Raw genomic sequence first — 23,734 nt, 5'->3', positions numbered from 1 at the left:
GGCTGCATTGGTCTTCATCAGCAATTCCTCACTTTCAGCAAGACAAGGTTGTATTGCTTGCATGTCACAGGTTGTTAACAAGCCTTCCTCCTATCCTAATGTCACATTCTTATTCATAGAATCCAGTTTCTGTGATGCTTTTGACTGGCATACACATTGAATAAGTCAGGTGAGAAGGTACAACCCTGACATATACTCTTCCGGCTTTTAAATCAACGTGGTATACCCTGTTCACACAACTTACTTTTGATCTATGTACAAGTTCTGTCTCAGTGCAATGAAGCATTCTGAAATTCCCATTCTTCTCAAGGGTATACATAGTTTGTTAGGAGCCACACAATCCAATACCTTTGCATAGTCAGTGAAAAACAAGTAAACACCTTTCTTGTATCCTCTGCTTTTAGCCAAGCTCCTTCTAATACCAGCCATGATTCCTCTGATATTAGCAAGATCCCTTGTTCCTCTTCTGAATCTGGTCTAAATTTTTGGCAGTTCCCTCTTAATGTACTTTAGATGATTTTCAGTACAATTTTATTTGTATGTAATATCAATGAAATTCTATAATTTGTGCATTCTGTTGGGTTACCATTCTTTCGAATGGGTTCAAATATAGAATTCTTCAAGTCACCTGACCAAGTACCTGTCTTTAACTTTCCTGACAATAGAGCAGGTGCATTCAGTGCTTCGTCAGCTTACTGAAAGATTTTGTGTAGTGGTCTTTCAGTTCCTAAAGTCTTGTGTTTCACTAATGCCCTCAGTGTCTCTGTGACTTCTTCAGTACCATCAGTACCTCTCAGAATGGTTGAATGTCAAATAGTGCTTTTTGGTCGAGTGATTCTATGTATTCTTTCCATCTTCTTCTGATGTTTCCTTCATGGTTCATTATTTTATCCATAAAATATTTCAGTGTAGCAACTTGAGGTGTGTGTGTGTGTGTGTGTGTGTTTATGTGCCCTCTTAATTTAAGGTGAACTGAGCATGCTCTTCCTACTTGGTTTCCTAATGGTAGGTTACTTTACTGCTCTCACTCCTTTTGAATGCCATAGGAGTAAGACCGTATATACTCATGTATAAGCTGAGTTTTCAGCACATTTCAAATGCCGTTTTTGTGGTAAAATTAGTTGCCTTGACTGATATTCGGGTCGGCTTATATTCGAGTGTGTATGGTAAGTCAAGATTTTATCTTTGGTTTGGATTTGAATTGGGATACCTGAACTTAGACCATGCTGTCAGATGGTCTTACGGGAAAGAAAAACATTCGTTCATTCATTCATTCATTCATTGAAGAAGTGATTGGATTGGTGCTATTAGCAGTGAGCCTAGTGATGATCAAGAGACATGTTTTTGTTTGTTTTTTAATCATTTTATTGGAGGCTCAAACAACTCTTAGCACAATCCATACATACATCCATGTGTCAAGCACATTTGAACATTTGTTGCTGTCACCATTCTCAAAACATTTGCTTTCTACTTGAGCCCTTGGTATCAGCTCTTCATTTTTACCCCTCCCTATCCACTCCCCCGACCCTCATGAACCCTTGATAATTTATAAATTATTATTGTCATGTCATACACTGTCTGACGTCTCCCTTTACCCTCTTTTCTGTTGTCAGTTCCAGGGAAGAGGTTATATGTAGATCCTTGTAATCAGTTCCCCCTTTCTACCCTACATTCCCTCCACCCTCCAGGTATCGCCACTCTCACCACTGGTCCTAAAGGGATCATCTGTCCTGGATTCCCTGTGTTTCCAGTTCCTATCTGTACCAGTGTACATCCTCTGGTCTAGCCAGATTTGTAAGGTAGAATTAGAATCATGTTTGAGGGATGGGGGAAGCATTTAAGAACTAGAGGAAAGTTGTATGGTTCACCGTTGCTACACTGCACTGACTGGCTCATAAGAGACATGTTTTGTAATGGTGTTGGGTTTATATTGTGGTAGAGGGAGCATTGTTGATGGAAGCACAAGCTAATCTAAAACAATCACTTCAGATGGCAGTAAGAACTTTGAAGCAAAAAAAGAAAAAGCTGAAGGTAGTGGAGTAGCCATTTTATATTACAGTGCTAGAAAGGTCTTTCCAAAAAGATAAGGATTGCCTCTGGCCTGAGGAACATGCAGCCATATGGGAGCATTCCTGAGCAGTGGGATGTGTACAAAGTACAGTTGTTGGGTGGGAAGGAGATGGCTGATTAGTGCAGTGCATTGAGACACAGTGAGAGAGTAGTGTGCACTTAAAGTTAGCCCAATTAGTGCCCAACTGACCATAGTACAGCATTAGAATTTATTCTCAATATGAGATGGGGCATCCACAACGTTTAAACAATGGCCTATAGACTGGAAAGACCTTGATGTTTCTTTGTACATGAGTATACTGCTATCTTGATGCCATTGCTGTTAAAAGGAGAGATCTCTGGACAAATGGCTATTTAATTGATTAAAATTAATAGCTGCGCTCTAGAGCTTGTCTTTAATAACTTCAACAAATTGATGTTTGAAATTTAAAAGTAACATGTACCTAATGACATACACTTGAATAAGCTGAAAAAATGAGCAGCTTTCATGAACCTTAGCTAAGTGTGCCCTGCTGTATGCAGTGTTCCGCAGTGGCTATTGCTAGCCACTCTGTGGGAGAAAGATGAGAAACCCAGAAACCCTCAGGGCACTTATGTCCTACAGTGTCCTTATAAATCCTAATCTTCACGATGCCTGTGAAGTTTAAAACTTACTCCTAATTACCATGTTCCTCTGTCTCCTTAATGAGAACTTCCTTCTTCTTGGAGGTGGAGGGAAACACAAGGAAATTAATGACCAGGGCAAGACACATAGCTATTATTTGCCATGGTATGCACAACAAATATTTACTGGATATGATAAAATGTCTGCAGTATAAAGACAAGACTTAATTCCAACAATGTTACATCATATCCTCTCACTGTCATTTAGGTGATTCAGCTCCTAATGACCCTATATGATGACTCCAGGGCTTGTAATCTTCAGGGGAGCAGATAGCAGTCTCTCTCTCTCTCTCTCTCTCTCTCTATCTCTCTCTCTCTCTCTCTCTCTCTCTCTCTCTCTCTCTCTCTCTCTCTGTCTCTGTCTGTCTGTCTGTCTGTCTGTCTGTCTGTCTAGCAGCTAGTGGGTTTGAAACTTCCAGCTTTGTGGTTAGCAGTCAAATGCTTATCCAATAGTGCAACCAGGACTCTACATGGCTTATCAACCAAAGAAACAAAAACAAAAAAACCCTGTCACCTAGCTATTTCTACTCATACCACTTCTGTACAGGAGTTCCAAGGCTATAAATCTTTACGAGAGGAGGACAACCTCATATTTCTCTTGTGGAGTGCATGGTAGGTTGGAACCATTCACCTTGCTATTAGCAGTCCAATCTTACTTGACGGCAGCACCAGGTCTCCTTGGCTGATACAAGTTAATTGTTGCCAGGAGAAAGCAAAAGGCCAAATTCAGGCTGTAGGACATTCTGCAAAATAATTAATCAGCATTAAATTAATGGCAGTTTTAAGAGTGTTGTTGAAAGAGAACAAAATAGGAGGGTCTTCAAACAGTTCCTGAAAAATGGAATGAAAAGATAATGGAATTTTTCCATGGAAGATTTGAAGTTTCTCATACTATGCAACAATGGTAATCAAAACAGTCTGGTACTAGTATAAGAACAGGCACATAAACCAATGACATAAAATTGGGAGTTCAGCAATAAACCTACAAATCTATGGTCAGTTGTTTTTTTTGACAAGGATTTTAAGTCCATTCAATGGGGAAAGAAGAGTCTCTTCAATAAATGGTGCTGGAAAATTGGATTTCCACATGCATAAAAATGAAACTGGATTCATGTCTCAGCATGCACTAAAAGAAATTCAAAATGCATTACGGACTGAAATATTCAGACTAAACCCATAACAACTTTAAAGAACAATAAGGGGCAATGTTGCCAGACCTAGCTTTCACCAATGGATTATCTAATATAATAACAAAAAGCAATATATAAAATAAATGGGACCTCATAAAAATGGAAAGCTTTGTTCTTTGTAAGAACACAAAAAGTGAAAGACAAGCTATTTTCTGGGAGAATATCTTTAGAAGCCATTTGTCCACCAAGATTCTAATTCAAAAAATGTTAAATTTGTGCAACAACAAAAATTCAAATAGCTCAATAATGGGCAAAGGATTTAAGTAGACATTTCACCAAAGAAGACTTTTCAATGGCCACCAAACTCATGAAAAGATTCTCAGCATCATTAGTGATTGGAGAGATGCAAATCAAAAGCCCAGGGAGAAACTGTTTTACCTCCAGGGTGATGGCTAAGATAAAAATTAATGGGACTCCCCCCAAATCAGAAAATAACAAATATTGCTAAGTATTTGGAGAAATTGGAAGCTTTATCTGTTGCTGTAGGAATGCAAAATGGTACAGCCATTGTGGAAAAGAGTATAGTGGTTTCTCAAAAGCCTAAAAGTAGAAGTACCATAGGATATAACAAGTACCATATAGCCTTCCTCACCTTATGCCTGCCTGGAAGACTTGAAACCAGAGACTCAAAGATTTCAACTCCAGTGTTCATTGCAACACTATTCAGAACACCGTGAAGATGGAAACAAGTAAAGTGTCTAACAACAGATAGTGGTTGATGTGGTACATACATAAAGTTCGGTCCTCCTCAGCCAGTTGTGGAAACGGATAAAGCTTAACATGTGCAGACTGAAATGAGCTAATCACAAAAGGACCGGTATGAAGGGGCTTTGAAAAGTTGATGGAAAACTTTGACTTACATTAAAAGACACGAAAAGACAAATTTATAGAGACTAATATTTACCTGGAATGGGAGGTGGTGAGGAAAGTGTGGTTGTTGATGGAAAAAATGCATTGATTTGCATTGGGTTTCACAAGCAATTACTGTAATTGCTGTGAATAAGTTGTATACGTATAAAATTTTTTGTTTGAATTGGCATAAATTGTGTCATAGATAAATTTACAATGACAAAAATAAAGAGTAGCTATTGTGCAAAACTAAACACTTCATGGAATTGATTCCTGGTTTACAGGTAGGGCCATGGTTTTATGACACTCCAGGTATAATTAATAACGTGTTTAGTGCTTCTGTTCTACCTCCTGGTTTGTGGTATAGTGTTTGGGGTCTTAAAAGCTTGCAAGTCGCTGTCCAAGGCAATTGGTCTGTTTAAGTCTGGAGCAACAGAGGAAGAAACATCAGAATAGGAGGAAGATACACAATGTGTGGCCCATTGCCTTGTGACTAGAAGAACTGGATGGGGTGCCTCGGTACCGTTATTGAACAGTTTGATCAATGATACCATAGAACAGTGGTTCTCAACCTGTAGGTCGCAACTCCTTTGGGGGTCAAATGACCCTTTCACGGGGGTCTCCCGATTCATGAAAGTAGCAAAATTACAGTTATGAAGTAGCCAGGAAAATAATTTTGTGGTTGGGTGGTCACCACAACCTGGGGAGCTGTATGAAAGGGTCGTGACATAGGAAGGTTGAGAACCACTGCCAAAGAAGAATCTTAAAAAGGGTTTCTGAAGCAATGCTGAAGTTCACATGAATATCATGGATTCTAGTCTTTCTGGAGCCACAGTGGGTGGATAACCCCCTGAAACTATTGCCCTGAGGTAGTCTTTAAACCTTGAAACAAATGTATTCCTTAAAGTCCATTTTAAAAGCAAACTACAGCTTAGCTTCTCTAGTTATAAAGAAAGTCTGCTCTGAACCTTATGGAGCCCTAGTGCCACAAGGCGGCCACTCCGGGGAGAAAGATGAGGCTGTCCCCGTAAAGCTGCTTCCATGGTCAGTGATTTTCTTTTTGATTTTGCTTTGAACATTGTGCTCTATTAAGAATTATCTGTATGGGATCAAATTGACAACAGCAACTCAAAGGTTAGATAGGAGGAAACGTACAGGTGAATGAGCTTATGTTGGAGAGGGAGAAACAACTCAAAAGGAGGGTCAGAATAGTTGCACAACTTAAAGAATGCAATCATTGTCATTGTGCAATGGCAATTGAATTGGTGTATATTTTGCTATGTATCCTTAAAATCGTTTTATTGGGGCTCATATTAGCTCTTATTACAGTCCATCCATCCATGTGTCAAGCACATTTGTTGCCATCATCATTTTCAAAGCATTTTCTTTTTACTTGAACCCTTTGCATCAGCTCCTCATTTTCTTCCCATCCCTCTTTCTATATATTCTTAACAAGAACAAAATAAATAAAATTTAGAGAAATCAAAAAGATCAATCTAGATTGTTTCTTGTATAAAAATAGTTTCCTTCCAGGTATGTGTTCTAGCATGCCTAATTATTTCTGTGTCTGCTGGAGAAAAACATGCCAAATGCCTTGGGGAGATATCCCAGAGTCATGAAAGTCACTTTTGCACTAAAATTAAGAAAATATACTGATTCCTGGAGTATCATCAGCATTTATTTTGTGTTCTAATATTGGCTTAAATATAATTTTTAAAAATTAATGGAAGCTTTTAAACCTTCTTTTCCTGGCTTTGTTAAGTCTTTATTACATTGTTTTAGTTGAATTAAGAATTATAGTTGAATGCTGATAAGTTTATTTTTTATTCGTAAAAGTTTAGAATTTGACTGAGATTTGACATCGCTAATTTAAAGTTTTTGATGCTTTTTCTGTATATGTTTATTATCATCCCAATCCAAAGTTACAGAGGAGGACTCGAAGTTTGTGGGAAAATTCCATTATCCTTTAATTCCCTTATTCCACAAACTTTTTGAAGCTCTTTCTTATTGAAATCAAAATTAGAAAAACCAACATAGGAAAAATCCTCATGATTTCTCCTGCAGAAAGGACTATTTTCAAGAGATTAATGACTATTCAGTGCTTATTTTTTTCTACTTATACTAACATTTGCAACAAAAAATAAAAACAATTAATTGCTGTGAACTTGGCCTCAATGCATAGCAATCTGAGTACAACTGTGCTCCATGGGGTTTTCAGTTTGCACATCTACAAACCCCACCTGTACACTCCCTTCCATTGACTTAGATCTCTTCTTGTTCCCTTGCCCCTGGGTTTGTGGGCTCCCTCCCTTCCCCCATCTCTCCCTCTCTCCTATCTCCCTCCACCTCCCCAACCATTGGTCCTGTTGTTTCCTCCTTGGGAGTGTTTACCTTCTCTATCTTATATTGATAGACATGAAAGAAGAAATAAAAGGTGGGGGAAGGGGGGACAAATAGTGCCAGGTCTGTTTGCTGACCCTTGCGTATATTTTCTGATCGAGTCTGATGAGGTGTCAAGCCCTGCCTTCCGAGTCTGAAGTCTATTTTCGGGATTCTTTGGGGACTTCGCTGATTTGCTCTCCTTGCTGCTCTTCACCCCGGTGATAATATTTTTTTCAACGCAATATGTCATTGGATAGAAGGGTAGATTGCTGCTTCCTTCGGAGTTGACTGTGAATCCAATTCAAATGAAATCTTTGACAACTTCAATCTTTTGTGTATGTATCATGATACTGCTTATTGGTTCAGTTGTGAGGAATTTGCCCTTTGTAAGACACTCTTGGGGCATAGAGCACTGCAGTGAAATGCAGAGTTGCAACCTCAGAAGTTGATAACTGAGGGGCCCAAGTGCCGAGAGCTTCTCCCAGTACCCCTCTAGTTCTTCTTCTCATCTTCTTAAAAATCATTTATTGAGGGCTCCTGTAACTCATCACAATCCATACATGCAATACTGTGTCAAGCACATTTGTACATTGTTGCCCTCATCATTCTCAAAACATTTGCTTTCTACTTGAGCCCTTGATATCAGCTCCTCATTTTTCCTTCTCCGTTTCCCCCTCTCCCTCTAGTACTTTCATACTGTTCTGCAGCAGACTATTTCTATATCCTGCTAACAAAGTCTGTTTTCTAAAAGTTTTCTGTGAGGCCCATAGTAAACTATTAATTTTCCATATGACCATAATATACAACTGAAACAAAGAATTTATAATACTTATGCTACATCGACTACTCTGGTCTATTCGATTTCACTTTTCAAAATGCTAGTTAAGACGCACCAAATCATTTTCTAAACCCTCTAATAGACTACAGCCTACAGTTTTTAAGACCATGCTAATGGAAAGAATCCCATTCTGACATTTAAGATGGCCATAAATAAACTCTAATACATACATGCAGTGGGATATTAGTTATCTCTAAAAACAACAATGTAACTGTCAAACACCTTGTGACACGGATGAATTTGGAAGGCATTATTTAAGTAGTCATCTCATACAGACAAATACTACCAGGCACCACTGTTGTAAAAAATACAAACATTAAGAAAGTGGGTTTCATAGAAAAAGGAGCTGACTTTTATGGCTGAAAGGCGGGGGTGGGGGGTCAAAATACAGATAGGCCACATGCACAGGGGCTTTCTGGGGCGCTGTCAGTGTTCTGAGGTGTTGGGCCATGCAACTGTATGCTACATGCTGTTCCCAATGTGGGTTGTACACCACAATTTTTGTTGTAAAAAGATACTTCATAATCTTTTCCATTCCTCTTCCCTTTTGTTTCTTACAATTTTGCCAAATTATTTCAAAATACATTTCAGTTAACTTCCCATTCCTGAGTTAATCAGATATTTTAGCTCCTTTTGCCTGGAATTGTCTACCTTTCACATCATTGTCTACTTTTTACATGCTTTCTTATTTCACATCATTGAAAGCATCATGCTTTAGATCAGATATACGTTAGTCTACAAAGATGACTGTACTTTCTCCATCTCAGATTTTTCCGTGTGTCAGACTCCAGGTTTAATTCCCACCCTCTCTGATTCCAGTTGCCTTTAAGTCCAACTCACAGTAACCCTATGTGACAGTCAACTGTCCCAAAGCTTTTCAAAGGCTGCAGAGGAGCTGGTGGTTTGAACCACCAACCTTTTGTCTAGTAACACTGAGTTGTAATGGCATAGAGGTTAAAACATTTTGCAATTTGCCCCTACTAGCTGGTCTCCAAGAAAAAGATGCTTCCGTACAGTTTTTCCCGTGAAGGTTTGCAGCCTGGAAACCTGTGTGGCAGGTCCGCTTTGTACGGTAGGGCTGCTGTGAACCAGATAGACTCATCAGTGGTAGATTTGATTTGGGCTTTCCTGAATAGGCTGGAATGCCCTGTCTTGTCATTCAGTTTTCCTGCCTCTGTCTGCCTGCCATGTAAATTTGATCCAGGTAGTACTTAATCTTACCAACATAAAAACTCACTGCCATCTGTTTGATTCAAACTCTTAGTGACCCTATAGGACAGAGTAGAACTGCCTCTGTGGGTTTCTAAAATGTAAATCTTTATGAGGATAGAAAGCCTCATCTTTTTCCAACAGAGTAACTGATGGTTTCAAACTGCTGATCTTGAAGTTAACAGCCCAGTATTTAACCTCCTATGCCAGCAGGGCTCTCTTTGAGCTGCTATGCTAACTGCAAGGTCAGCAGTTAGAAACTCCTAGCCACTCGTTGGGAGAAAGATAAGTTTCTTCTGTAAAAAATTGCAGTCTTAGAAACCCACAGGGCCAGTTTTGTTCTGCCTTAGAGGGTGGCTATGAGTTGAAATTGACTCCATAGCAATGAGTATATACTTATCTTGCACTACCTGGTAATTAGCAAGTAAATTACATTCTTTATTTTGTTGCTCTATGATTATTGAAAACTCTTCAAGGCAAGAATTGTATTATTTTTTTCCTTTCTGCTCAGTGGCAGTAAACATATAACAGACATTGCCATTGACTAGAGACCAGCCTATGTCTTTACTATTTGGAGTATACTAGACTATATGTATGGGATCAGGCCTCATCTTTCTCTCATGGAGTAGATCACAGGCTTGAACCCCTGACCTTGTTGTTAGCAGTACAATGTTCACCTCTCCACCCGGATGCATTGGTTATACATTAGGTACTTTATATTTTCTTTTCTAGAAAACTAAACTCAACTGTCATCAAGTCAATTCGGTAAAATCATCCTTTTGGGTTTCTGAGACTGCAATTCTTAACAGAAATAGAAAGTGTCATCTTTATTCCACGCAGTGGCTACTGAGTTCGAACTACTGACTTTACCGTGAGGCTATTGTATACTCTGTAACAGGAAGGAAGTAGTCCAATAATATTTCGTGAGATATTTTGGGGAGGAGGTGAAATTGGTAAAGCATATATTACTGTGAATCTATAAATTTAAGTCCAGATACTTCTACTTGCTTGGAAAAGGAAGCAAATACTAACCATCTTCATTTTATATTCAGCCATATCAGTGGGAACAAAAGTGGCTGGGAGAAGACAGGAAGCCACTCAGAACCTCAAGCACGTGGAGATCCAGGAGACCAAACAAAGGTAGAAAAATTTATGCTTTATTCCAACCCTCCCCCTTCCAACCTTTAATTGCGAATTAGGTGGTGGTCTATATATCACATAATACGTTTGCACGTAACTATTTAAGTAATTTAGCTAAGCTCCTGAAGGCTTGCTTTTTGAACCTCTTCCACAGTCTTGTAGTATATTAGTTTCCCCTCCTCGCTTTAACCCCTGCCTCCCCTCTAGTCTGCTACTACCTCTTGCAATCCTTCCCATTCCACCTCTGGTAACCATCAAAATCTGTTGCTTTTGGTATGAAAACATTTTCTTAATTTTTTTTATAACAGTGATCTCATACAATATTTGCCCTTTTGTGCTTGGATAACCCCAGTCTATATATTGACCTCCAAAGTCATCCATGTAATGAGGTGTTTCATAGTTTCATTTTTATTCTTGAACAACACACAATATTCCATTATGTGTATGTACTAATTTTTTTTAAATCTGTTCTTCCACTGATGGGCATTTAGATGGTTTTCATATTCCTGCTATTATAGATGATACTGTGATGAACATGGGAGTGCCTATATCTGTTATCTTAGTTTTCCATAGGGTATACCAAGTAGCATTATTGCTGGGTCATAGGATATTTCCATTCCCAATTGTTTGAGGAGGCGCTCTACTTCCTTCGATAGTGGTTGTGCGGTTTGACTGTCCCATCAGTAATGTGTGGGAGTCCTAATTTCTCCACAACCACTCTTAACATTTGTTGGTGTTTTTTTTAAAATTTTTTAAGCTTTTCTATCAATTGTGGGGGAGGTGATATCTCATCCTTGTTTTTACTTGCATCTCTTTAATGGCTAGTGATTACAAACATTTCTTCATATGTATATTGGCTGCCTGAGTGTTGTCTTTGATAAACTGTCAGTTTATGTCCACTCGTCAGTTTTAATTGGGTTTTTTGTCTTTTTCTTGTTGAGTTGATGTTTTTCAAGTCATTTTAGAGATTACTCCCTCGTCTGATAAGTCATTGTCGAAAAAGAGTTTACATTCTATGGGTTTTCTTTTTATTCTTTTAGTGACATCTTTTGATGTATGTATGTTTCTTCTTATGAAGTCTTAGTCGTGGATTCTTTCTTCTGTTAACTGTTTTTCCTTCTGTTTTTTAGTGTATTTATCCATGTATTAAGACTCCTAAATTTGTCCGTGTCTTTTCATTGATGACCTTTACAGTTCTGGGGTTGAGGAGCCCTGATGGCATAATAGGTTTATGCAATGGGCTGCTAACTGGAAGGTCAGTGGTTCCAAATCACCACCTGCTTTAGGGAAGACAGACGAGGCTTTGTACTTTCATAAAGGTTTACCATCTTGGAAACCCACAAGAGCGGTTTTACTCTGTTCTATTGGATTGTTGAGAGTCGGAACTGACTCAAGAATGAGAGTTTGCATTTAGGTATTTAATCTGTTTTGAGTTTGTTTTTGCATATTGAGTGCTGTATGCATCCTGATTCATTGTTCTGTAAATGGACATCCAATTTTACCAGCATCGATTGTTAAAGAGACTATCTCTTCCCCATTTAATGTGTTTTGATTTTTTGTCTAAAATTAGTAATCTATTGGTGGATGACTCAAGTTGATTGTGTTGTTTAATTCTTTGATACCTTTATTGATTTTCTTTTGGGTTTTTCCCATCCTTTGGAGTAGTTGAAGTCTCCTGTTATTGGGCTGTAGTCTGTTTTTCTCTTTTCAGATCTCTTAAGAGTTTGATTAGTTTATCTTGGAAGGTCTTTAACTGGGTGCATATTTACATCTTATTCAACTGTCCTTTTGATCATTTATACTAAGTGCACTTTCTTGTGGTGGATTTTGCCTTCAAGTATGTTCTATTTGAGGTTAATATTGTCATTTATTAATTTTTTTATTACCATTACTGTGATATGTTTTTTCTCCTTCCTTTAAATTTTGGTCTATTTTTGTCCTTGTGTATAAGGTGCCACAGCCAGGCTTGGGGTTTTGGTTGTCTCTGCCAGCTACACCTGTGCCTCGGAAATTTTGCAGCCCTTGCTGAGCTTGCTAATATGGGCCCAAGACCCCTCCGTGAACCAGGGACATGTGGGGCCCCAAGGGTGGTTCATTTTACCGTACATGTTATCCTGTCATGCTATTGATGATCAGTTTACTACGTTTTTGTTTTTTCTTCAGAGATTCAACCACTTAGATTTTTCTTCAATACCTGTTATCTCATGTCATTGTTAAACAGGGATGGTGTATTATGTCTATGTTTCCTTCTTTACTGAAAGTTCCCTTAATTTCTGACTCTTTAAACCTATAGTACTAGTGATTATATTTAAAGAAAATTCTCTCTTTTAAGCCTGTTGCCTGTATACAAAAGCTTACAACGTGAATGAGAATAGAAGGATCTCTTGCACTTCTGTGTCCATCAGAGCCGAGCTGCTGCTGGCTGCTTTGTGAAAAACCCAACTTGAAGTCATTTCTCTGAAATGAAAATTTTCCTTAGTCCATATTTCTTGATAGGGTTCTATAAGGTCAAATGAGAAAGCATTTGGTATGTACGTTTTAAAAAGAAACGTGATTTACATTCTATGTCCGTCTCCCTTTTCTACTTATATTTGTTAGTGACCTCTAGAAATAAGTTTCCAGTTTATAAAACCATGTCTGTTATGTACGTCTATTATATGGGACAGGTCACAGATTTGTTAAGTTCTACAAGATTGGCCTAATAGCAAGACTTATTTTTAAAACTTTTAAGTAGCCTTAAGTATTGGGCAGATATCATGTGCAATTGTACATAAACTATAGAAAGGTTGTAAACTTTTACTATGATTTGGGTGGAAGTTTACAGAGCAAGTTGACTTAACTCGAATAGTTCGTAAACATTTTGATTCATAGCACTGATTGAATATCCATCGTGTAACACCGCTCTTCATACCTCCTCTCTCTATTTCTCCTTTCAGTTTGTCAATAAGCTTGATCTTTTTTGCATATGTCATTTTTTTTTTAAAGCATTGCTTCACATTTTTCTCCCATCTTAGCCTGGACTTATTGTGATCCCTTTCCGATAGGTCAATAGTGATAGTAAGGCATCATTCAGTTCTCCCGGTCTCAGGATCACGACAGTGGTTGAATTATTCTTTGAATAATTTAAGTACTTCGTGTGTGTGTGTTTTGTTGTTATTTTAATTATATTTAGCATGTTTTTGTTGAGAATATACACAGTAAAATATACACCAGTTTAAGTTAGTACATGTACCATTTAGTGATACTAATATTCTTGGAGTTGTGTAATCATTAGCTTATTTTTTTTAATTTTACTAAATCATTTTATTTGGGTTCTTACAGTTCTTATAACATTCCATACACCAGTTGTATCAAGCATTTGTATATATGTTGCCATCAACATTTCCAAAACATTTTCTTTCTACTTGAGCCCTTGGTATGAGCTCCTCTTTTTCCCCCTCCCACCCTTGTAAACCCTTGATAATTTATAAATTATTTTTAATTTTCATATTTTACACTGTCTGCTGTCTCCCTTCACCTTCACCTTCACCTATATTTCTGTTGCTCATCCCGTTTCTCTCCCTTCTTCCCTCACCATCACCCTACCTTTATGGTATTGCTACTCTCATTATTGATCCTGAAGGGTTTAGCTGTCCTGGATTCTGTGTGTTGAGAGCTTTTATCTCTACCAGTATAAATGCTCGGATCTAGCCAGATTTGTAAGATAGAACTAGGATCATGATGGTGGGGGGTGAAGCACTAAAGAACTAGAGGAATGTTGTGTTTTTTCAGTACTATACTGCACTGACTGACTAGTCCCTTGTGACTCTTCTGTGAGGGGGGATGTCCAATTGTATACAGGTGGCTTTGATCTCCATTCCAACCCCCTTCATTTGCATCAAAATGGTTTGTTTTGGGTCTTCTAATACCTGATACAATCCATACCTTGTGATCACATGGGTTGATGTGCTTCTTTCTTCTGGGCTTTCTTCTTGCCCTGCTAGATGGCTACTTGTTTAGCTTCAAGCCTTTTAAGACCCCAGATACTATATCTTGTAATAGCCTAGCACCATCAGCTTTTCATTACATTAGCTTATACTACCCACATTAGCTTATTACACCCATTTGTCTTCAGGATCGTGTCGTAAAGGTGAGCATCACAGAATGCTGGATTATTAGAACAAAGTGTTCTTGCATTGAGGGAGGACTTGAGTAGAGGCCCAGTGTGTGCCTGCTACCTTAATACTTAGCCTAAAAATAGGTGTACATATATTAAGATAGACCTATATCCTTATTGTTATATATTAGTATATTTGTATATGTACATGCCTATGTTTATGTCTCTATCAATGTCTTTTACCTCATTGGTTTTTCTTCTGTTTCCTTTCCTCTTGTTCTACTATCATGCTTGTCCTTCATCAAGCTCTTTGTACTTCCTCTTGGTTACATTGCATTTGCTCGAATCCCACCAGACATTCTATGCCCTTCTCGCCATCAGTTTTAGATCTCTTGCTGTTCCCTTGTCTCTGGGTTTGTTGGCTCCCCCCTCCTTTTCCCCCACCTCCTTCTCTCACCACCCCCTACCCCAACCCTCAGTCCCATTGTTTTCTCCTTGGGATTGTTTTTCCTACATATCTTATATAGATAGACAGGAAAAAGAATAATAATAATAAAACAGCCAATGAATAGTTCCAGATATGTCTGCTGAACCTCATGAATGTTTTCCGATCTGGTCTGCTCATCCTGGCCCCCTGCTCCCCGAGTCCGAATTCTGTTTTCAGAGTTCCTAGGGGACTTTATTGCTTTGCTTCCCTTGCTGCTCTGTTGCGCTCCCTTTGTGTTACGCTCTGGTGTGGGGTGGTCAGATTGGGCACAATTCCTGCACTGTGTCTCTGCTGGTGCCTCCGGAACGCCGTGGGTCAGTAAGGGCACTCGTATCTTGTGGTGAGGAAGAATCTATGGTCCTCTCTGTTCATTGGCTGCTCTGAGTGAGACTGTCCTTCTCAAAGCTTGGTGGGCCAGGATGCTGTCAACACTCTATCCCCACCCGTCTCTTGTTCTGTCTCTCTCTGGGCTGTTTATCTTCAGTGCTGTCCTCTGTATAGTGCATTCTTCTGGGGAGGGGTATCAAAGGAGCTGGGATAGGGGCCAGGCCAACCCCACAGACCTCTCTGTTAGTTCACTGCTTCATGCTGCTATGCTGCCCTCAAGGCTTGGCGCACCAGGTTGAGGTCTGGTCCCTCTCTCCGTTTCTGGTGGAGACACAAACTACCCTCCCTGTGGGTGGGTGAGTGCCCTGTTCTCCCCAATGCCTTTGTCTTATCCCACTTTTTTTCTTGTTCGCTGCTCTCTTTTCTCCTTCTTTATGTTGATAAGCTATATGCATCATTGGGGTTGGTCTGTCCCCTTCTTGTGTGCCTGTCCCTCAACATGTAAATTATGTATGAAATAGTTTTTCTTCTGTTCCCGCTGTGTTGATTATACTTACCTCAGTGGACTCAACTCGTAGTTGTCTTTTTTTGCTTGACTAACTTGGCTTAGCATCATTTCCTCCAGCTCTTCCCGTGAGACAATTCAAGCGTAGCCTTGAGACCAGCCTGTGGGGGCTAACACCTCCCATGTAGCTACCACATTGAATAGCAGGGAAAGGTTAAGGAGCATGTCTGGAGTACACAGATCATGGGCCAGTAGGGTACTGCAGAGAATTAAATTAAGTATTATGTGGCATAATGAATACAAAATAGTGATCTTTGTGTGAGGTATGACTCAGCACCATCTCTGGAGTGTTGTCAGTAAGAGAGAGAGAGAGAAAGATTGAGATCTCATGATTAATAATCTCTCAGTGGTAACATTTTGTTGGTTTTAATAATTATTATTTCCTGTTTGTCGACCATTGCACTCCAATATCATTTACCTTGATGTCCTGAATTTAAGTTTGTCACTTTTAGACGCTACTGGTCTTTTATTTTTTCCCTATCTAGCCTGGACAGACATCTCTAATGCACGTTAGGATGAAAGAAACCTGAAATGAACTTTTTCTTTTCCTCCCCCCCCCACTCCTGTGACCTCTTGTTCTGTAGGCAGAAGGTTCGTCCACTGCCTCTTCAGGCAGCCAGATTGCTGAAGGAAAAGGAAGCCAAATTGGCACTGTACAACCAATTCCCTGCCTTCTGTCCATGCCCACCAGGAACCACATGGATATTACCACACCTCCATTACCTCCAGTTGCACCTGAAGTATTGAGAGTGGCGGAACACAGGCACAAGAAGGGACTAATGTATCCCTACATCTTTCATATCCTAACAAAGGTATTGTCAAAGCGGTCATTTGTAGTTACAGTCCTTAGTTTAGAGGGATGATTCCTGTGAGTGTCACTTTTGCTCATCCTTCAGCCCCATCCCTCTTCTAAAATCTATATGGAAATGTTTCTTTATCTTCTAAACTATTCGGTCCAAATATATTTTCCTGTCTGGGACATTGAACAAAATCTGAATATGTTAACCTAAAAATGCAATGATAAAAACTTGTGTAACTTCACTTTTTCTTTAAATTTAATGTAAAATATTCTTAAAACTTCTAATTAGATAATCATCACATTTTTGTGACTCATAATGATATTTTAACATACACTTTAAAATTTTCATACACCATATTCATACCATAATGCTAGAATGAATTTTGATGTTTGACATAACATGATTATCTGTCAGTTGTTCTCAGAAAATGATATTTTCCTTGTAGAATGGCTAAAGGTACTTCATAATTTTTTATTTGTTCATGTACTTCATTGAGCACCATTTTGTAGAACTTGCTAACAACATCTGAATTTTGTAACATTTGCATAATCAATAAATATAATTATCTCTATCTGGACACGATTCATAATATTTATTAATTTCTTACCAAATGTACATCTAAATGTATTGTTACATTATAGTATTCCTTTTGAATCTTGGGTCTTTAACATGTCAATCTTTGTGATGGTATTTAAAATAATACACCCACAATCTTAATAAATTGTCTTCCTGCAGATATCTCATGCAGAATTGTATTATGAGAACCATACATTTATTAGCATGTTTTCATCAAAATCTGTTACAAAATATATAGTAAGATCTTTTTTTTCTTTCTTTCCATGTGGTTTGTCAAATGAAATAGATAATTCTATTCTCGTGTTCCAAAGGTGACTTCTTTTCATGTTAACTGACTAAACATTTTAACTAATTTATATTTTTATAATGAGAGGAAATGAAGAACAGTTAGGCCAGCATTACTTACTCAGATCCTTTTGACAAATTTTTTTTCAATTCCATTTGTCTCCAACTTCATGTTATTTGCATGTACACTATCGGTTTTCAGATGACTATAAAGTAAAGATTTTAATTTTTAAATTCAACATAATATATTAAAGGAACTTAATTCAGATACAGGAATTTGCTAAGTTTAATATTGGAAGTTTTGGGAAGACACTTTCAAAATATCATCAAAATAGATTACTAACTTTTCCCGTTGAAGATAAAAGGTCCTATGGATTCATTTGCTTGGTGTTAGAGTGATGAATCTTAAATTGTGTACACAATAGATAAATAAGTTATATGTACAATTAAGTCAATGTGGGTTAGTAATAACCCAGAACTGTTATTACTCTATAGTATTTACTCCAAAGGCAAATATTGAAAATCCCTTTGGCATAGTGGTTATATGTTGGGCTGCAATACGCAAGGTTTGTAGTTCAAAACCACCAGTGGCTCCGCAGGAGAAAGATGGGGCTTCCTACTCCATAAAGAGTTAGTCTGTGTTGACTAGAGAAACAATTCCAGAGACAATCATTTGTGTAAGGGAGAAGTTTATATCAAAGAGTAATTGTACATTAAGAAAACAGCCTTGACCAGATCAAGTCCCTAAGTCCAATAGTAGCTCATATGTCCGATACCAATGTATAAATTCATCTTCAGACTCAAGCAACACATGCAATGAACTAGAATGCTTAAAGGTCGATGTCTTAGGCATTAACTGAAATGGATTTGTGTTGGCCATTTTGAATGAGAAAATCATGTGATGTACTACTTTATTGAATAACACAATCGAGGAATAACATAAGAGACATGGCGTGGCATTCATTGTCAGGTAGGATCTTGCTAAATCCATCATGAAGTACAATGCTGTTTCATAGCATTACATCTCAGTGCCTCTAAGAATGCCCTATTCAAATTTATGCGTTAACCACAAAAACCTGGTGATCAAGAAATTGAAGAATTTTGTCTACCAAGGAATTCTGCCTGAAATTGATCACATATGCAATCAAGATACATTGATAATGATTGGTGATTGGGATGCAAAAGTTGGAAACAAGAAGGAACAATAGTTGTAAACTATAGACATGGTGATAGAATGACGCTGGAGATCACATGATAGATTTTTGTAAACCATTGACTTATTAATAGCAAGTATTCTTTTTCAACAACACAAAAGGTGACTGTACACATGGACTTTCCCAGATGGGGTATACCGACATCAAATGCATATCTGTGGAAAGACATGATAGAGAAGTTCAATGTCAGCAGCTGAAACCAGACCACAGCCCTATGTGGAACAGACCATCAATTTGTTCATATATAAGTTGAGGAGAAACCTGAAGGAAATTAAAACGAGTCCACATAAGCCAAAATATGAACTTGGGTCTATCCCACCTGAATTTCTAGAACATCTCAGGAACAGATTTGACATAGTGAATGCTAATGACAAGACTGGAAGAGCTTTGGGAAGATATCAAGAACATTGTAAAGGAAACAAAAGGTCATTGAAAAGATAGCAGAGACAATTTCAAAGTGGATGTCATCAGAGACACTGAAAGTTGCTCTTGTTTGTTTGCTTATTTATATCTTGCTCTATTATAGGGTAGCTCAAGCAAATGGAAAGAAGTATAAAGTCAAAGAGATGAATAAAAAATTTCAAAGGGCAGCTGAAGAAGACAGTCAAATTATAAGAAAATTATAATGAAACCTGAAAAGAATTAGAAAACCAAAAGAAGTTGGGTGGAGGGGGGGCTCAGCATATCCGAAACAGAAATAACTCAAGAAAAGTGCAGGCCTCAATTGCAATCTTAAAAGATTCTCTTGATTAAGAATACACAGAATCCCTATATCAAAAAGAACTAGTAAACATTCCACCATTTCAGGAGGTGGCATATGAGCAAGAACCAATAGTGCTGAAGGAAGAAGTTCAAACTGCACTGCGTTATCCAAAAACAAGGTTCCAGAATTGATGGGATCAATCGATAGTTTCAGCAAGCTGAAGAAGCACTGGCAACACTCATTCATATATTCCAGGAAATTTGGAGACAACAGCTACTTGGCCAATTACCTGGAAGAATCCACGTTTGTGCTCATTCCAAAGAAAGGTGACTCGAGAATGTTCAAACTGTAGAACAATATCATTGATATCACACACAAGTAAAATTTTGCTTCAGATCATCCAACAGTGGTAGCAGCTGTACAGTTATAAAGAGCTGTCGGAGTTTCAGGCTGGATTCAGAAGATGACGTGGACTAAGAGATGGCACTGCTGATGCCAGCTGGATTTTGACTCTGTGGACTAATAAACTGTGGATAACTTTGAGAAGAATGGGAATTCAGAATGCTTCATTGTACTCATTTGGAACATGTACGTGACAAAGAGGTGGCTGTGTTAACAAACGGAGGGAATGCTGCATGGTTTAAAATCAGGAAAGGTATGCGTCCGTGTTGTATTCTCACCATACTTGCTCAATCTGTATGCTGAGCAAATCATCAGGGAAACTGAATCATATGGAAGAGAATGTGTTATCAGAATTAGAGGAAGGCTTATTAACTTACACTTTGTAAATGACACAACCTTGCTTGCTGAAAGTGAGCAGGAATTGAAGCACTTGCTGATGAGCAAGGATTGTTACCTTTAATGTGGATTACAACTCAATATAAAGACCACAATTCTCACGATAGGACCAACAGGTAACATCATGATCAATGGAGAAAAGGTTGAAGTTGTCAAGGATTTTTTTTTTTGTCTTGCTTGGATCCACAATCAGTGCTCATGGAAGTAGCAGTCAAGAGGTCAAACAACACATTGCATTCGGTAAATCTGCACCGGATCTCTTTAGAGTCCTGAAAAGCAAGGATGTTGTTTTGAGCACTCAGGTGCATGTGAGCCAAGGCATGGCATTTTCAATGGCCTCATAAGCACGTGAAAGACCAATCTGTACTGGTAGAAGAGTTTTCCTTAGAGGCAAGGGTGCCAAGACTGTGTCTTTTCACACTTGGGAAATGCTGTCAGGAGAGGCAAGAGCTTAGAGAAGACTATCATATGTGGTTAAGTGGGAGGGCAGTGAAAAAGTGCAAGACCTTCAAGGATATGGATTTATACCATGGTTGCATCAGTGGACTAAGGCATAGGGATAATTGTGACCATTGAACAGGACTGGGCAGTATTTCGTTTTGATATTCCTAGAACCACTGTGGTTCAGAGCCACTGTGGTTCAGAGCACCTTACAACAACAATACATTTGTATGAAAATCAATATCCTAGCTGTTCGCAAGCTGAAATTGACTGTTTATTGGCCATTTAATCGTATAGTTTACTAAGTTGGTTATGACATAATCAAGAGAAATGGCATTGTATTCATTGTCTAAAAGGACACTGCAAGATCTATATTGTCTGTGATTGGCTTCAAGGAGATCCCATCAATACAACCATTATTTAAATTTATGCCCCTAATCAAAAACTAGTGATGGGGAAATTGAAGAATTCTACGTATGTTTCTAGTCTAAAATTGATCAAACATGCAGTGGAGATACATTGCTGTCTATTGGTGATTTGAGTACAAATGTCAGAAACGAAGAGGAAGGGAAAGGAAGGGATCATAAGGACTCGGTGACAGAAACAAAGCTGGGAGCCATATGACATTTTAAGACCAGTGATTTATTCCAAGAAAATCCTTTTTTCAACAACACAAATGAACAACTATACACCTGAACTTCTCCAGATGGAATACAAATATACTGCATCTGTGTTAAGACATAATGGAGACACTCAGTATCAGCATCTAAAACCAGGTCAGGGGCTGACTGCAGCAGACCATCAATTTCTCCTATATAAGTTCAGATTGAAGTTACAGAAAATGAATACCAGTCCAGGAAAGCCAAAATTAAAGCCTTGAGTTCATCTTACCTCAATTTCTAGAACATCTCACCAACAGGTTTACTACATTTATCATTAATGAAATGAGATCTGATGAGCTTTGGAGGGACATTAAGAATATTAAACATGAAGCAAACAATAGATCATTTATAAAAAGAGGAAAGATGGGCATGATGTCAGAAGAAAGCAGAACCAAATGAAAATGCTAGTCTGGTCAGAACTGAATAGAAAATTTCAAAGGGTGTTCTAAAAAACAAAGATGTTATACTGAAAGGTGAGAAAAGGGAGAATACGTTCAGTATACCTGAAACTGAAAGAACTCAAGAATAAAATCAAGACTTGAGTTGTAATATTAAAAGTTCTGTGGACAAAATATTGAATGATGCAGGAATCCCAAGAAGATTGGGTGCTTTCCATCCAAAGGAGATGGAAAAAATAGATTTAATATACCAAAATGAAAGAATTGATGTTCCACCATTTTAGGAGGCAGGGTATGTTTAAGTACTAGTGTTACTGAATGAAGAAGTTCAAGCTAGATGGAAAGCATTAGACAAAAACAAGTCTGCAGGCATTGATGATGTACCAGTTGATATGTTTCAACAAGTTGATGAAGTGAGTACACTGGAAGTCCTCATGTATCCGTGCAAGGAAATTTGGAGGACAGCTACTTGTCCAACTGCCTGGAAGAGATCCATATTTGTACTCAATCCAAAGAAAGATCATCCCCCAGAATACACACGTTTATGGGTCTAAATCATTGATAACACATGCATGTAAAAATTAACGAAGATCAATGACTGTTTCAGCAGTACATTGATATGGAGCTGCTAAATTTTCAGGCCGGAGTCAGAAGAGGACATAGAACAAGGTGACTTCAGATGGATCAAAACAGAAAATACCAGAAAGATGTTTACTTGTATTTTTTGGATTATCTACAAGCATTCAACTGCTTGGATCATTAGAAACTATAGATAGCCTTGAGAAAGGGAATTCCATAATATTTCCTTGTGTTAATTAGGAACTTGTACATTAATTAAGAGGCAGTTGTTTGAAGCATATAAGGAAATACTGCATGGTTTAAAATCAGGAAAGGTGTGTGACAGAGTTGTATCCTCAACATACTTGTTCAGTCTGTATGCTGAACTGATCATCAGAGAAACTGGAGTGTATGAAGAAGAATATGACATCAAGATTGGAGGAAGGCTATCAACATCCTGCATTACAAAGATGACACAACATTGCTTGCAGAAAGTGAAGAGGATTTGAAGTAGGGCTTTCTCATGAAGATCAAGGATTGCAGCCTTCAGTATAGATAACAACTCAGGTGAAGAAGACCAGAATCTTCACAACTGGACCAATAAGGTAACATCATGATAAATGGGGAAAGATAGACGTTCTCAAAGGTTTTGTCTTGGATCCACAATCAGTGGTCATGGAAGCACCAGCCAAGTGATCAAGGGACATGCTGCATTGAGTAAATCTGCTGTCCATGGCCTCTTTAGAATGTTGAAAAGCAGGGAGGTTACTTTGAAGACTAAGGTGTACCTGGCCAAAGACATGGTGTTTTAAACTGACTCGTATGCATGGGAAGGTTGGATATACGTTGGACATTGAATAAGGAAGACCAAAGAATTGATGTATTCGGATTGTGGTGCTAGCAAAGAATATTGGAAGTACCATGGACTGCCCAAAGGAGAAACAGTCTCTCTTGGAAGAAGTATGGCCTGACTGCTTAGAAGCAAGGATGACGCGCTTGTATCTTACATACTACGTACACGTTGTCAGTACAGACCAGTCCTTGAAGAAAGACATAATGCTTGCTTAAGTGGAAGGGCAACAAATAAGAGGAAAACCCTTAAAGAGATGAATTCACAGAGTGTATGTAACTTATGCGCTCAAACAGGCACGATTGTAAGGATGGCACAGGGCTGGGTAGCATTTCCTTCGAGTGTGCATCGGGTGAGAATGGGCTGTGATGACTGGGTGGCACCTAACAACTGCCATGTCATTTGCAGTGACATGAAGCTTTGAGGTAACCTAGGAAACTGTGAAAGCATTATTGTTAACAGCGTAAATATTCCTGGGGTGCGAACGTTAGTACACATGAACCTACTAGATAAATGAACGTTAAGCACTTGGGCTGCCAATCATTTCTTGGCTTAAATATATATGATGAAAGAAAAGATGTGTTTTGAAATTAATTTTGTGTGACAGGCAAATATTTAAAAATAATTAGTGTA

The 23,734-nt window shown here is 38.3% G+C and overlaps 1 protein-coding gene across 2 annotated transcripts in view; it reads left to right on the top strand.

Annotated features, from left to right (window-relative positions):
* FAM120A (family with sequence similarity 120 member A) overlaps positions 1 to 23,734 on the top strand; it is a 167,697-nt gene that overhangs the window by 94,569 nt on the left and 49,394 nt on the right. For both annotated transcript variants that reach the window (XM_075549742.1, XM_075549741.1), the window contains exons 8-9: positions 10,254 to 10,341; positions 16,401 to 16,628. In XM_075549742.1, coding sequence (XP_075405857.1) covers positions 10,254 to 10,341; positions 16,401 to 16,628 — 316 coding nt within the window. The remainder of the gene's footprint in view (positions 1 to 10,253; positions 10,342 to 16,400; positions 16,629 to 23,734) is intronic.

This window comes from Tenrec ecaudatus, chromosome 5, assembly GCF_050624435.1.
Source record: "Tenrec ecaudatus isolate mTenEca1 chromosome 5, mTenEca1.hap1, whole genome shotgun sequence".
In the NCBI taxonomy this organism is placed as follows: Eukaryota; Metazoa; Chordata; class Mammalia; order Afrosoricida; family Tenrecidae; genus Tenrec; species Tenrec ecaudatus.
This window is presented reverse-complemented; position numbering and strand designations above follow the sequence as displayed.